General features: G+C 29.3%; 4 protein-coding genes across 9 annotated transcripts in view; 2 read left to right on the forward strand and 2 right to left on the reverse strand.

The window, feature by feature from the left end:
* Positions 1–251: 251 nt before the first annotated feature.
* LOC115234784 (uncharacterized protein C1orf112 homolog) overlaps positions 252–15835 on the forward strand; it is a 30375-nt gene continuing 14791 nt past the window's right edge. For 2 of the 4 annotated variants that reach the window (XM_029806116.1, XM_029806117.1), the window contains exon 1: positions 252–1277. The gene's annotated coding sequence lies outside the window, so the exon portion shown is untranslated. Of the gene's footprint in view, positions 1278–14781; positions 15159–15835 lie in introns of those variants that run through there. The other 2 variants (XM_029806114.1, XM_029806115.1) reach the window with 2 other exon arrangements.
* On the reverse strand, positions 1499–5604 carry LOC115234787 (gamma-soluble NSF attachment protein-like). The gene is made up of 9 exons (XM_029806119.1): positions 5285–5604; positions 4887–4954; positions 4539–4623; positions 4160–4177; positions 3883–4090; positions 3197–3445; positions 2801–3049; positions 2543–2692; positions 1499–1647 (listed from the first exon to the last, which is right to left on the reverse strand). The coding sequence occupies exons 1-8, from the start codon at positions 5332–5334 to the stop codon at positions 2555–2557; spliced, it is 1065 nt and encodes a 354-aa protein (XP_029661979.1). The 5' UTR covers positions 5335–5604; the 3' UTR covers positions 1499–1647; positions 2543–2554.
* On the forward strand, positions 6007–7277 carry LOC115234790 (DNA polymerase epsilon subunit 3). 3 transcript variants are annotated; one of them, XM_029806126.1, is made up of 3 exons: positions 6007–6141; positions 6274–6344; positions 6746–7277. In XM_029806126.1, exon 3 carries the CDS (start codon positions 6746–6748, stop codon positions 7136–7138), a length of 393 nt encoding a protein of 130 aa, XP_029661986.1. In that variant the 5' UTR covers positions 6007–6141; positions 6274–6344; the 3' UTR covers positions 7139–7277. The 3 variants fall into 3 exon arrangements, with proteins under 3 accessions (XP_029661986.1, XP_029661984.1, XP_029661985.1); XM_029806125.1 differs by having other exon boundaries at positions 6052–6141; positions 6256–6344; XM_029806124.1 differs by having other exon boundaries at positions 6034–6344.
* On the reverse strand, positions 7477–14459 carry LOC115234792 (E3 ubiquitin-protein ligase LRSAM1-like). The gene is made up of 13 exons (XM_029806128.1): positions 14243–14459; positions 13488–13730; positions 12889–13305; positions 12652–12681; positions 11891–11992; positions 11006–11114; positions 10745–10906; positions 10568–10667; positions 10133–10376; positions 9884–10009; positions 9448–9642; positions 8816–9007; positions 7477–8500 (listed from the first exon to the last, which is right to left on the reverse strand). The coding sequence occupies exons 1-13, from the start codon at positions 14321–14323 to the stop codon at positions 8375–8377; spliced, it is 2127 nt and encodes a 708-aa protein (XP_029661988.1). The 5' UTR covers positions 14324–14459; the 3' UTR covers positions 7477–8374.

The raw sequence follows: 15835 nt of genomic DNA on the forward strand, positions 1-15835 counted from the left end.
ATATTTCGTCCAATATTTTTTCGTTCGACTTTTCGACGATCTAAATAAGATTCGGATTGAGAACGCGCAATGAAATAGTTAAATCACAGATCCGAACAATTAACATAACGTTAAGCTCCGCGATATATTAATCGTTTATTAAATTATCGATCTATAATTTAAAATATTTGTATAATTTAACATTCCGTTTGTATATACGTCATAGTACGCAAAATATTTTCGGCCGCGAATTATTAATAACATATGATATTCGATCTTGGCGGCGTAAACAATAGCGCGCTATTGTTTATATGTTATTGTTTATATAGCCTTGTTATTATTCGCACGACGACACTTGAATAGTATTGTAGTGGGAAAGACGCTCCGTCGAATTATTTTCCTAAACGCGGTTGCGACAAATATTAAAATATAATTTGCTACAATCTACATTATATTTAAAAATCAGGAAAAAAATTATTAAGAAAATTTATTTCATTTTACATGCGTATATACATAAAAATACTTCAATTATAATTTATTATTGCTGTAGTATATACTAGAATGACAAAACATCATGCGCAACTAATAAAACATTAATAAATCCATAATATTTCTCAGCATTTTTGATTCACAATATGTTTAGCACGGATATGCACCAAAATCGGTCGTTTTATCATGGCATTAAAAAGTGAATTTGCCCATGTAGTTCCGCCGGCTCTAAAATGGATCTAGTTAGCGCCACTGTATTAGTTAGGAAAACGGTCTCATAAAAAAACGGCGTGGCCCTTCTCAGTTTTCTCTCTGCTGTAATTCAAGTGAAGGTGAAAATTACAAAAATGAGCGAATTTATTAGGTTTGGATTAACGAAATTATATATTTTCCAGTAAATTCGCTCATTTTTATAATTTTTAAAATTACGGATGTTATTAAATCCGATTAAAAGTGACGTATGAACGTAGTCATAAAGAAGAAAATAAAGAACCAATCAGGACAAAGGGAAAAAAATTTGTTTCTCGTGATTGGTCAGCCAAATGTTTCGTGCTTTTATCTCATCAAATAGAATGCATCTTCTATGTAATAATCTTCTATGATTGTCTCAGTTCATCGCATCATTCCGCGCCACTTTTGTTTAGTTTTGAACAACAATAGTTTTGAATTCGTAAACCGTCTCGCGAGTTTAAAGTTGATAGTGTGTAGTGTGATTTGATTGTTTGCGATTTCTGAATTCTAAGGAAAATCTATTGCTGCTTCGAGATAAATCTTACGTTTATTTGCGCTTGTGTTTATCTCCAGCTCCAGTAAGTACTCTATTTACATCATCAGTCTGCTTTTTTTAGCTGTCGTACCTTTTTAGTTTTTTACTTCTATAAATCTTAATTATATATATTTATTTCGTTTTTAATACGGAAAATATAATATACTATACAATCTAAAGAAACACACACAGACTCTTATGTCATGTGCGACTGACAAACATAACCTAATTGACATATATCTTAACTTTACATATAGAAATCAGTTATGACATGTTCTTATTTTATTAAGGAATATTTTATATATAGGTTGCAAATGAAATATTAACATCAGAATATATTTTTGTTTTTTTTGTTTTTTTCTTAAACTCTCGGAATCATATAACAGTTCAGTATAATGATCGCTAAGGTAGTGCTGAAAAAGTAAATATACATTTTTTATTTGAGGAATGTTTTGCTTTTCAAGTAAAATATGTACAACGCGTTAGCTAATTACTAAATAAAAATATCGATATATTTAGCAAAAAAAGAATATATACATATAACATATGAAAATAAAGATAAACTATAAATTTGTTTTAAAATATCTATAGCATAGCTATGTACAGGATGTCCCATCAGAAAACTGAATTATCAGAATATTTAATTTACTTTTCTTTGTAGCTGTGACAATATGAGAAAAATATTCCAGATTCAATTTATACAGCTTCAAAAAGCTAAGGATCTAAAACATTTCTCTATATCATTACAGCTAAAGGAAATAATTGTTTCCGTTTTTGGTGGCATTGTGTAAAGTCTTTTCCAACAAAAATATATTTTCTTGCATATATAGAATTTTAATCATTTTTATATTAAATCTCGTAATCTTTCAATAATTCTGTAGCTATTAATAAGTGGGTTGTAAATTGTTTGCAAAATTTAAAAAAAAAAAAAAAGTAAAATATGGGGAAAAAAGTTGTTATTTTCTTGATTTCTATGTTTCATTCTAATAATTTTGGAAGTTGAAAGATAAATGCTCTATCAAAACCGATAATGTATAGAATTTTTTATATTAAATCTCGTAATCTTTCAATAATTCTGTAGCTATTAATAAGTGGGTTGTAAATTGTTTGCAAAATTTAAAAAAAAAAAAAAGTAGAATATGGAGAAAATAGTTGTTATTTTCTTGATTTCTATGTTTCATTCTAATAATTTTGGAAGTTGAAAGATAAATGCTCTATCAAAACCGATAATGTGCTTTCGATAAAGCGTTCGATATACATGCAAGCGTTACACTTAACAGTTTACTCAAGCAATAGAGGATTTTTTACATCTAAAGACGATTAACACAGGCCTCCCTCGTATTCGTCTTCATCCTCCTCTTTTTGCGCCGGTTGCGATTGTGGCGGTGGTGCAACTTCCGGTTTCTTTTCAATCACTTCTTTCGTTGACTGATTAGTCACATCGACATCGTTCTTTTCCTAGAAAATTAATAAGTGTCATTGATGTAATAGTGAAATAATGAATAATCAGAGATTATAATGAAATAATGTGTGCGAATGATAATAAAATATAATAATGAAACACACATTAACTTGCGCTTCGATGGTAGCTTGTTCAGTGGGTTTGGACACGTTGGGAGAAACGTAGGATTCCGCGGCGTTAGCCCTTATTCCAGCGGGCGGAACTGCGTATTCTTGTTGCGGCAAGGCCAATCCTCGCGCTAGCTTAGCATATTCTACATCCATGTGCTTGATAAAGGGGCTATTAAGGGCCGCCCGAGCTGCATTTGCATCCTCGTTGTCGTACGCTTGCAATAACATCTCCAATGTTTGTACCTGGATCAGAAAATCGTATTCTCTAATTTAATTAAGAAAGATCAATTGGTTATATTATAATAAGATTAGAAAGAAAGATTACATTAATTGAAATGACTTTCTCACATGTTTTTGTTACTCAGTTAAATAATTATTTTTCTGGCTTACTTCGGGAGGTTCGCAGTAGTTTCCCCATTCTTTGAAAGCCTTCTCGGCCGCCACTTGATCGCCCCGCGCCAATTGCACTAGCACCAGAGCTACAGTGAGTCTCCCAAGTGATTGCCAAAGCTTTATTTCTTGATACATGCCAATTTCGCGACGTATCGCGTCCGCCGCCTCATCATACATTTGCAGCTTCACCAGTAATCTCGCGGCTTTGCTCATATATTCCGCTGCGTGCCGCGGACTATCTTCGCCCTGAACAAATATTTTCCACCTTTTTTCAAACCTTTAAAAGCTTCTTATGATTTGCTATGTAATTTTAATTAAGAACTCTCTTTAGAAAAAAAATCCTGTCTCTTTTTTCTGTTTAACGTTCTCAAAACTCTTGAATTCTTAGAATTTCAAAAAAATTTTTATTTCCCAAGATAGTTTAAATTTTTTTTAAATTCTCAACATTTTTAAGATTTTCTCTCTCTCGTGAAACTTTCAAAATCTTTAAAATTATATATCTATGTAAATGAATTTTATACAATCTCTTTTTTTTATATATATAATCGAAGTTTTTACAGGTTTATAACTAAATTTATTTATTATTAATTTTTGCATTTTATATGTGTATATATATTTATATACATATATCTGTATTTATGTAATATAGAGCATGTTTGTATGTAGTGGTTGTGGCTGCTTACCATGATTATGTCAGCTGCACGTTTAAACAGTTCTAGAGCCTGCTTAGGCTGTGTAGCTTCTAGCATCTTGGCCGCCTTGTCGAGGGCGGTTACGCCAGATTCAGGAGAACCGTGTTGCTGAAAAAGAGTGCAAGCACTATGAGCTAGTTTCGATATCTCTGAAAGATCCCCCATTTCTCTGCAGATGAGCAGAGCTTGTTCAATGCTCCTGAAAACATTGCATTTATATAATATCAAAATATATTGCACGACAAAATTTAAGTTTTTTTATACATACTTTGCTGCATGGAACCATCTATATTACGATTAAATTGTAGTTAAGGAGAATTAAAGAAAATATAGTGTCGACAAAATGATATTTTCTTGATTTAGGAAAAAAGTTAGAAAAAAAAACATTATAAGTTGATGAAAAAAAATTCATTAATTTTTCTTTCACATAATTCTTTCTCTTACAAATAAAGTTAATATAATATAAAACGAAATAAAAAAAATAAAAAAATAACAATTCTGTATTGATATATTCATGCTTTATTAAAGTAATGAAATAAAACAAAGAATATAACAAACGAAATTTTTGAATCCAATATATTATCAAATATTTATCAATACAAGATTGAGGAATTTGAAATATTTGTTTATACGATTTCAAAGGATACGCTTTGGTTTGTTTGTAACAATTAGCTGCTTTCACCAAACAATCTTTGCATTGCGCATATGACTTGGCTATTCGAAAGCACGTTGCTAGAGTGGAAAAATGGGAAAAACGTAATTTTAACTGCAAAATTTTTAAGCAATTAATGCTTCGTTATTTGGTGCAAAATTTTGAAATAACTGATTTAAATCTTCAAATGAGACTTTTAATAAATAGTTTAATACATTTAAGTTACCTATGATTTCTTAAAACTTAATTTTAAAAAATTATTGATTTATTACATGTTTTAGTATTATTTTGTTGTAATTATATTTTTCTTATTTTTACAATTACAATATTTAATATTGTGTACCTGCATGTGAGTATTCCTCAGCTGCCACTTCATAATCGGGTCGCCATTTCAAAAGAGTAGGTTTTAAGCTACAAAAAAAAATTTAATATGTAAACTTCCAAATACGGTGTAATCTGATTATGTTCGATTCGAAAAATGTAATCTTAACAAAATATTGTCACAATCGGTAAATCGATTCTTACGCATTATTTCTTTCTCACTCATACTATTTTTTGTTATACTAGATTTATATATATAATTGTCAATATAATATAATCTAATACAGGAACGTCTATATATTCGCACTTTAAAATTTAATAATTTTAAGACTACGAAATGTATGATTCCAGAAAAGAATCAAAGAAAGATCTCCGAGTGAGATGGAAATATTTGCGAGAGAAAGAGAGCGAAATGCTTACGCTTTTTCAGCCTGCCGTATATGTTCGTTCGCCTCCTCGATTTTTGACATTTTTCTCCGTATGGTGCCTCGTTTTCTTCTGATCAGACACAATGGCGACGAAATTATATGTCGCGATCTTGAAATTATGTATGTCAGTTCTGAAACACGGAATTATTCACACTCTTCCGTCAAGGCACTGTATATATTCATGCATACAGACTGATACAGACGCTGAAACTAATCTTTACACTTCTCGTTCATAAAGACGACGTTTTCGAGATTGCGAAGCGTATAATCAATTATCTCTCGTAGTTATACAACCTAACCTAACCTAACACAACGTAACGTAACCTCGAACGTGATTGGTTCTTGCCGCTATAGATTCAGCAAATTAGCTTCAGGTATTACAAGACGCTGAATGGCCGCGTTCAGCAGAGAAAGCGCTCAGTTATCGTCTTGTCAACACTTGACGTTGATTTCATGGAGCAAAGTAGTATTTAATCAGATCAATCAGGACAATGGAATTTTTCCTCCTTTTGTCCTGATTGGTCAAAATATACACCAATCGGGGCGTAAAGGTGCCATTACATGGCAGCATCGAGCATCGATCGTTTGCGCAGAAATCATTGCGCAGGAATCTAAATGAGATAGATTCCAGCTTTTTGCGGCTAATAGCATGATAAAAGTAAGAACCAATCACATTCGATTGCTACTAAGCGGTTTTCTCTGCTGAACGCGGCCAACGTATCCATCGAATCGTTAAAATTGTACTCCTTTACGCCGTCTTCATTCGATTATTTCACGTCTATTTTTTTGTTGTGTCTATCATTTCATTTAAATTTTTCTCGGACATATAATTGCGCATTCGATAAAAATGTAACTATTGTATTTTGCCGTTTCGCAAATGTATCTTCTAATTTTACCAAGTTTGCTCTCACGTTGATTCCTATTATATTTATACACAGTGAAACTGTTTCGTTTTTTGTACAGACTGTAATCTTTTCATAGAACTCGCTGGCGGGAAAGATCTAACCTCGAAGTCTTTGATAGATAAATTCTAATATATTTTTCAGATCAAGGTAATAATAATAATTTCTATTGTAATTTTCTTTTACATTTTTTATAATTATTATTCTGTAATTTTCTTTGTGTAATTCTTTTACACTTTTAGAAATTTTATTGTCGTTTACAAAAAGTAACCTGAAAAAAGAACATCATACTAATCTTATATTTTTGTTTCTGTTTTTTAAATATATTTACATGTATTTTACGATATTGTATTATAAAACAATAATTTACTAAATGTAAATTATATTTGTATTGTAATTTTGCATTGCATTACGTCATACATGTTAATTTTATTTTAGATTATATTTTTTTCGCATTTTCGAATATCACAATAGTTGCACAAATTTATAAAATTGCAATATCTTACAATGTTAGATGTCTAAGATTTAAAACATGTATGAACGATAATCAGATGGCCGAGCGATTAGAAGATCTGAACCTGCCCAATGCAGTTGTAACAAGAATCATCAAGGAAGCTTTACCGGATGGAGTGACAGTTGGAAAGGATGCTAGAACAGCGGTAGCAAAGGCTGCGTCTATTTTTATACTCTATCTCACATCATCTGCTAATATAATAGCCAAGAAAGGCAACCGCAAAACCATCAGTGGACAAGATGTGATTCAAGCGATGGTGGATATTGAGTTTGATCAATTTGTTGATCCGCTACAGGAATCTCTAGAAAACTTTAGAAAAGTTCAAAAAGAGAAAAAGGATGCAACATCAAAAAAGAAGCAACAAAAGAGAGATGAGGATGATATGAATGGTGAAGATGAAGAAACAGGGAGAGAAATTACAGTTTTCTAAGAAATAAGTTTATTATATTAGCTAGGTTTATAAGTGTAACCATATTGTTAGTTTAATTTAATAGAGTAATAATTTGATATTTATAAAAAAATTAAATCGTCCAACGTAAAAAAAATAAAAACAAATGCACTAAAGCAAATTTTTAAAAAAATTAATATTTATTTCATTTGTTTGATAATTTTATATATATATACAATATATATTTTTTAATGATACATGATACATTTTAATGGATACATTTTAAGATAATTATAATATAATTAATTTAGCTTAAGATATTGATGCGAAAGGAAATTGGGTTATTCATTTAAAAACTGCAGAAAAAAACAATGACATGCACAAACGAATTTTATTATATTATTTAACAGGAATTTTTTTCAAGACCAAAATTGTGTTGACAATGTTAATATTTGCATAAAAAAGTGAAATTCAAATTGTATTGATTTAAAACTGTTCCCACATAGAAATAATCACACATTTATATAAAAATTTCGTCGTAAAAATTAGTTATTATCAAAGCTTGTTATATACTCTGGTTTTTCATTTCTTTTCTTGCACTCCATTATTAACAAATTTTATACTTCATCATCGCTCTCTCTCAAATATATATTTCTAATTTTTTATATATTCTGTAGACTACAAGGATATGTTCGCAATTTATATATAATAATTATAGTATGTAAAATGTCAGGTATTATATGAATGCGAAATATGTCTAATCTGCAGCTTTAAATAGTTTTAATTTTTAATTTTTTTCTCTGTATTTCCAATTTTAAAATTTGATATATCTAGGTAATTTTTTAAAAACACTAAATTTTTTCTTTTTTTTTAAATACATTTTTAAAATATTAAATACTTTTTTTAAAGAAAAAAAAAAAAAGAAAAAAAAGGAACTCAATAATTTTTAGTCATATATAATATTGGTATATTTTCTATATATATATACACATACCAAGTATTTCATTTTATTGGTAACAGCTACATATTTTGTTAACTTGAGGTCTCATGCTGCTGCTTCCAATAAAATGGGATGCCATGTATATATGGAATCGACATTAACATGAGCATTATATTACCAATGGTAAATATAATTGTGCGCATTATAAATAGCTATTATCGAAACATTTCGTTCGCGTGCGCGTGTGTGTAATCACAGTCGAGAAAGAATGGCGCATTATTTTCATACCTTTGAAGAACATCAAATTGAATTCGGGAATAAACTGAATAAAATTGAATTTAAGGCTGCACGACTCGAACTTTGCGTTCTATTGGACTCCTGCACATTGGACATCCTGCAAAAACTTTGTCCGCACAAGTAGAGCAACAGCAGAGATGTCCACAAGGTAGAAAAATGACATCACACTACAAAAAGAGTTTAATAGAGACAATATTCATCAATTATAATATAGTGACGACATTTTTTTATTGATATCCTAAAATTATACATACGAACAAATATATATATACAGGGTGTTCAACCGTATCATCTCGTATACAGGTAAAGTGCGTGAAACCAAGGAGAAAAATGGTAACGACTTTTCTTCTCGGTTTCACCTGCTCTACCTGCACATGAGAGGTGATACGGTTATTATAGAGCACTCTGTATATTTGTTCCCGCGCACGCGCGTGAAATTATGTATTTTATATTTATTTATAAATAATTGAAGAAAAACATACTTGCAAATCGAAGCAAATTACGCATTCCATCATATTCTGAACAAAATTGCAGTTCTGATTGCTGGTCGACGCTTCTTCGAGAGGCGCGGAAGGCATTATGGGCGATGTGGATTCATTTAGTTTCATTTCTGTCAGATAATTTTCAACTGCTAGCATTATAGCAGCACGATCTCTATCGCAACTTATGCCCATCTACAAAACAAAAATTAAATAATAATTAAAATGTACAATAAATCTTAAGTTTTATGTTTATAATGTATTGCAAATAGACATGAAAATCACTCAAATTTCAAATTCTCAACATTTATAATCCAAAGATTTAACAATTTTAAAATAAAAGTATAATAAATATTAAATCCAAATTAATCAAATTTGAAAATTTACTGAATTTATTGATCGAAAATCTAAATCTATAAAAATTCAAATTTGATTTTTTTTGAATCTATAAATCTCGCAATTTGTGATAAACATTTAATTGCGAAGAATTTAAATCTAAAAGACAAAATATATTCTGAAATTTCCTGATTTTTATATTTAAAGAAAATTTAATTTTAAATATATTATTATATATTGTGAACTCTATGTGTATAGGTTATTCTTTATATTATTAAATTGTTCCAAGAGTTACGTACATCTTTTAATTGTTCATCGCTAATGTTTGGTAACAAAGACGGCAATGTGGCCAGAAATGGAAGGCAGTGCAAAGCTTCTGCTATCGCTACATGTCGAACTAGCATAGGTTCCAACATCTCCAGTAATCCTTGTGGTCGTGCTTCCATTAGAGACTGATACTGCATTAGCCAGAACAAACTGCCTCGCCTCGCATTCTACCAAAATTTGTTATATATTATTATTAATAAATATTTTTTAATGAAACCTCATTCTCAATTTTATTAATATTTTTTTAGTCTCATGTAAAAGGAACTGATTAGTGAAGATTAAATGATCTAACAGAATGTAAAAACACAAGGCTAATATATATAAGCTATTTTTTGTAAAATATTTAAAAAAAAAGAAGAAAAATTTTCTTTATTGAGAATTTAGAAAAGAAAAGAAAAACATATATACGGAGATGCATCGCTGCTGCTCTATCGTATTAATTGTTTCCAATAGTTGGTCTCTCCTGTTCTTTTGCTGTTCCAATAAGTCAATCAGAATAGCTGTTAGAGCCACGCGTCTATCAGCGATCTCATTCTAAAAAAGAAAAAAAAACGCTTTATCACATAATTATATTTTAAATATTTATGAACTCGAAAAATTTAGAAAAACTTTTTCTTTAGTTTTTATTTAATACTTAACTAGAAACTACACACTTACAAGCTGCTGGTTGATCTCCAATTTCCTTCTTTCGAACTCGATGTTTGTGAGCGCGGCCAATTGCGACTGGACTAGATTCACTTGCTGAACAATGCTCCAGGTACGCGCATCACTGCGTTCTAATAACGCAGCGACTGCCGCTTTCTGTAAAACTTCGTCCTGTCGCAATCTATCAATGAGATCTTGCCTACTTTTTTCTTGATCTTGCACTATCTGCGCCAAATGGTCGTTGTTCCTTACCTCCCTGAAATAATTTTCCTGAATCTTATTTTTAATCATATCAATTCATTTTTTTCTTATATAATACTTTCATACAAGTAATTCATAGAAGAAAACAAAATCAACAGAGATATAACAAACAATTAAGATTTTATTTTTGCTGATTACTTATTTTTCACTTTCAAAAAGCAAAGCGAGTTTACAATTTATACTGACATTGTAAGCAAGGATTGCGTTGTGTAATCTCTATATTTAGTATGCTCTTCCAGTTTCCTCGCTTTGCACATTTCTTCTTCCAACAATTTCTCCATTGCAACTGCAAAAACAAATCTGACATATGTATGATATATGGACAATTTTAATTTCGTGTATTTTTATGTGCTCAATATTTACAAAGAGTATCCTTCATACGTAGCATGGACTGTTCTGAGTGGCAAGAGCTTAACAATTGCATTTCTTCCTGCTTCTCCCGTTCCAATAATTCAGCTTGACTTTGCTTTTCTTCTTCACTATTTCTTAGAAATTCTTTAATTACATTATCAGCTTCTTTTTCAGCTAAAAGGAAAAGTTTATTTAATATTTACTTCTTTTCATATTTAATAAATTGTACAGTTTATGCGAAATTTTTGTTAAAGATAAATGCTAAAATTGTACCATTATAAACGTATGAAAGCAAACGCGCTCTATTTGTGTCTCTTTCTTGCTGCACTTTCTCAAGTTCTTGTTCCAGTTGTATCTGTTGTAATGCTAGATCCTTCAGAAGCTGAAAAGCACAAAGAAAATAGTTTCTGAAGTTTTGAGTTTCTTTTATATCTGCATTTGTGTAGATAACATTTAATAATATTAATAATCATAAAAACATGTATAGTATATATCATTTTATCAATTTTAAAAGTTTTAATTATGAATTAATTCTGATATATTTCGGAAGTCGGGATGACTCTGTATGCTTTTGTAATTTTCTTATCAAACATACAACATTAGACATATTGATTTATCTTTTAATTAGATTTCTCTTTTAGAATTTCAGATTGTATGAGATATACAGATACTAAAAAATATAATTATTACCATATATGTATTTTATATATATATATAAAATTTATTCTCGACAGGAACATCGGCAAAATGCCTTGTTGGAAGTGGAGAGAAACATAAAACAGCAGCAAGAATATGAAATGGAAGTGCAATCCATGCTGAAAGTTCATAAAAAGAAGGTAATTAAAAAATATCATAGATTATTAATCTATTGCTAACACAATTAAATTTTTGTTAAAGATCATATTATATATATATATATATATATATATATATATATATATATATATATATATATATATATATATATATATATATATATATATATATATATATATATATATATATATATATATATATATATATATATATATATATATATATATATATATATATATATATATATATATATATATATATATATATATATATAATATGATCTTTAACAAAAATTTAATTGTGTTAGCAATAGATTAATAATCTATGATATTTTTTAATTACCTTCTTTTTATGAACTTTCAGCATGGATTGCACTTCCATTTCATATTCTTGCTGCTGTTTTATGTTTCTCTCCACTTCCAACAAGGCATTTTGCCGATGTTCCTGTCGAGAATAAATTTTATTGTCACGGTATTATCATATAATATCGAAACATATATTGAGCTGATAAAATCATATATTCGTTTTTCCACATATATAGATTCTTATTTCAGTAAAATGAAAGAAACGAATAAATTTTTTTATCAGCCTAATACAATTAAGATCTTTATGGAATTAAAAATTAACAATGGATTTTTTTAATGCTTACTTAAAAGAGATAAAGGAAAAAAGTAAATTAAATGAGAAAAATGTAAATATATAATATAATATAATACTAGAGAATATATGATATATAATATGATATTGTATAGAGAAGAAATAGTACACAGAATATTCAAAAAATAGTATAAAAAGCATAAATGGAAACATAATTAGCATTTTACCAATGAAATTAATAATTGATCATATAAATAAGATGCTCAGTGCATTTGTCCAAAAAATAAAGATAATTAAATAATGATTTTCTTTAGTTATAAAGAATTGTGTAATATGTGAATCTTTCTTGGTCAAGTTTTTTCTTTATTTGATTAATTTATTTACTTTCTATTGGATTGTTACTGCACTGAGCATCATTAAAAAAAATCAGTTTTCTAATAAATATTAATAAAATAAATTGATAACAAGTGGGAAGCATACGAAACTCAAAGAAGCATCCAACATGCCTTCATTTTGTCTAGTTTCTGTAATGTTGCCTAAAAGAGAAAAAAAAGGAATGGTGAATATGCGCAAACAGCAAAAGCACATTATGAATTAATTATAAGTACTGACAACATTGATCAACTTAACAATAAAACATGAAGTATAAAACATGAATGAAAAGAAAGAGAAGACATAACACATTTAAAAATAAATGTTTATAGCTTATATGTTCACATAGAAAGATATATATGTATGTATATATATATATATATACTCTTATTGTGATGTATTGTTTGCATGTCATCTGAGCTTATATCCCTCGAAATATCGTTCTCTGATATCGAAGTTTCGGGCGAGTAGTCGATTCCATTTTCGTTCGCCAAAAATGCAATAATCACTATCGTGCCACCGTCTAAGATATCTTGAGGTGGATACGATAGTTTCAAACCATCAATATTTAGATTTGTCAATTGCTGAGCATAGCCCAGGGATACAGGCAGTTTTTGCAATGATTTATTATGGCTAATATTAAGAGTGGTGAGTTGTTTTTGCAATTGCCCGATGCCATTAGGCATTTGTTTCAGGTTGTTCCTCGAGACATTCAAAATTGTTAATTTACTCAAGTACATTATCTCATTGGGCAGTTTGCGAAGGCTGTTATCTTGCAAATAGAGCTCCTAAAAAAAATCACTATATACTTTAGTATCACTGAGATATCATATACAATAGTATATGATATAGTATTTTATATTGTCAGAAGGATTCTACATAATACTATCTTTTCTTTATATATTATTTTTGTCGTAAAAACTATATAGGGAACAAACAATAAAAACTTTCTGATCAATAAGAAATACACCTTGAGAGAAGAGAGACACATAATATCGGAGGGTAATGTTGTAAACTCGTTCCCATGAATATCTAAAACAGTCAGCAGCGACAAGTCACTTAAGGCACCTCCGCCCGAGAGTGAGCTCAGCTTGTTGTCGTACATTAGTAAGATTTCTTTCCGAAACACCTTGCAGAGTGAATAGATACCCGATGGCACATGCTTCAAGGCACATTCCGACACGTCAAATGTTGGCTCTGGATTTTCTCTGGCCTTTAAATTATAATACACACAGAAATGAAATATTTGGTGTCTTAAGAAGCCAATGTGCTAAGACTTCTCAACATTTTCGTAATCAAAGTTGGAAAAGTTCGCTCCCAAAACATGCAGCCATTAATGTTAATGATATATAACTATATAATAAATGTTATATATATCATTAATAATAATTATATTATATATTAAATATAGAATATAAAAAGAGAAAATAAAGAAATATATATCAAATAAAAAATTGATATATATCTTTCATCAGGATTTTGCAGTTGTGCTAACTTAAAATTTCTTTTAACATTTACAAATTATCTACATTTTGTTATCCATAATACTATTGTTATCTATATATTTATTATTTATTATGTAATGGTACTTATATAATTAGTAATAGAGTGTGATTGATACACTATTTGAGTTCTAATTAATTAGTCGTTATCAAGGTACTTCTAATTGGTTATTTGATCTGAACTATGGTCGTCCTAACCTAAAATTCATAAATACATACATACCAAATACAATTTGTACTCGAGCCGCGCCTTGTAGTCAATGTTAGCTTTACTCTCGTGCTTCCTCGACATCCTTGCTCGCATCCGTTGTCATGACAAGGAGGCGGGCAAAAATCTCATTTCGCGAGACTGACACAATGATAAGCGGTGAATATGATGATAACTGATAATGTTTATATGCTTTATACACGATTACGCGATTAGGGTGCATTCGGAAATATTCCCTATGGAGCAGAGCATAATGTAAGAAAATATTTTTTATTTTTTATAAAAATATAAAATATTAATATATAATATTAATATATAATATTTTATATTTATATTTTATTCTTTTTATATTTTTATCTTTTTTTACATCATGGAGCAAAGTAGTATTTAATCAGATCAATCAGGACAATGGAATTTTTCCTCCTTTTGTCCTGATTGGTCAAAATATACACCAATCGGGGCGTAAAGGTGCCATTACATGGCAACAATATTCTGCGCAGACGCTTAACGCTCGACGCTTGACGCTGCCATGTAAAGGCACCTTAATCACGTGACGGTAAACAGATGACAGCTTCGTGTGCGCATCTACGTTCGCGCAAGTGCATAGCAATTGGGCAGTTCGTACTTGAACTTCGCTTGGTAAAAGAGCGGTATTGCATCTCGGTTTAACGGCAGAAATTTTTATATTTACATTCATCGCATCGAGTCCGTTGCGATCCGTGAACGGGAGCAGAGGTGTTTAAACACGATATATAAAGCATATTCTTTATTAGAAGTTAATTTGTGTGTTTGTTGATCCAAGATCAAAAGAAATTAATTGATGGCCGTATGGTTAACCCTATTTTATTCAACCGAACCTCTAATTCGGAAGAAGAAGAAAAAGAAATTTTACATCAATATGAGGAAACAAGTTCAAATTTGGTTTTAATCGGTGAGCATGATTGTTTTTGATATTCATTTTGCGTTAATTATATAGCGAATGTGTCTTATTAAGGCATATTTTTCATTCTTCATAAATTTATATATGGATACATGCATGTGTACATTGTTTTACATATACAAAGGAAAATATTCACATATTTCGTAGAAAACAATAAAAAGGGAGCATATTTCATTGTACGAGACGATAAATTCTGTTTTTTTTTAATATAGTTGCATCTTCTATACTTTTCTTTCTTTTTTTTCTCTAATTTCTAAATATATATATTTATCTTATTATTAATGCAGAAAAATTGTAATTAAAAGAACAGACAATTTCTTTGGATTTATGAAATACATTGCTATATTTTTACATGTTAAAAATGTTCTAATACTATTCGGAATAATTTGAAAATAATTCAAAAAAGAAAACTGTGTGTATTTTGTGTATAGGGAAATCAAGAAAAAAACAGTAGAACTTTATTTAAAGCTTGATAATTCGATTGCGGCTATTTTTTCATCGAATGTGCAATTTATTATTATTAGTAATTATTATTATTAAAATGTCACTTATTCGACTTTAATAATAATAATAATAGTCTACTTGATATCCAATTATTATATTTTAATTTTATGTGTGTATAATTTCTATACATAACTTTTTTAATCATAAAAATATTATAATTTATA

This window comes from Formica exsecta, unplaced genomic scaffold (genome assembly GCF_003651465.1).
Source record: "Formica exsecta isolate Colony F162 unplaced genomic scaffold, ASM365146v1 scaffold207, whole genome shotgun sequence".
Classification (NCBI taxonomy): domain Eukaryota; kingdom Metazoa; phylum Arthropoda; class Insecta; order Hymenoptera; family Formicidae; genus Formica; species Formica exsecta.

What these genes read in the sequence shown, in the direction of transcription:
- LOC115234787 (XM_029806119.1), bottom strand. Translation starts at nt 5,334, where the DNA reads ATGTCAAAAATCGAGGAGGCGAACGAACATATACGGCAGGCTGAAAAA. An exon ending in ATACGGCAGGCTGAAAAAGC is followed by an intron (nt 4,955 to 5,284) that starts GTAAGCATTTCG and finishes TTTTTTTTGTAG; the next exon opens with CTTAAAACCTACTCTTTTGA. An exon ending in CCATCGAAGCGCAAGTTAAT is followed by an intron (nt 2,693 to 2,800) that starts GTGTGTTTCATT and finishes TTAATTTTCTAG; the next exon opens with GAAAAGAACGATGTCGATGT.
- LOC115234792 (XM_029806128.1), bottom strand. Translation starts at nt 14,323, where the DNA reads ATGCGAGCAAGGATGTCGAGGAAGCACGAGAGTAAAGCTAACATTGAC. An exon ending in AGAAACTAGACAAAATGAAG is followed by an intron (nt 11,993 to 12,651) that starts GCATGTTGGATG and finishes TATTCTCGACAG; the next exon opens with GAACATCGGCAAAATGCCTT. An exon ending in TGGAGATCAACCAGCAGCTT is followed by an intron (nt 10,010 to 10,132) that starts GTAAGTGTGTAG and finishes TTTCTTTTTTAG; the next exon opens with AATGAGATCGCTGATAGACG.
- LOC115234790 (XM_029806126.1), top strand. Translation starts at nt 6,746, where the DNA reads ATGGCCGAGCGATTAGAAGATCTGAACCTGCCCAATGCAGTTGTAACA.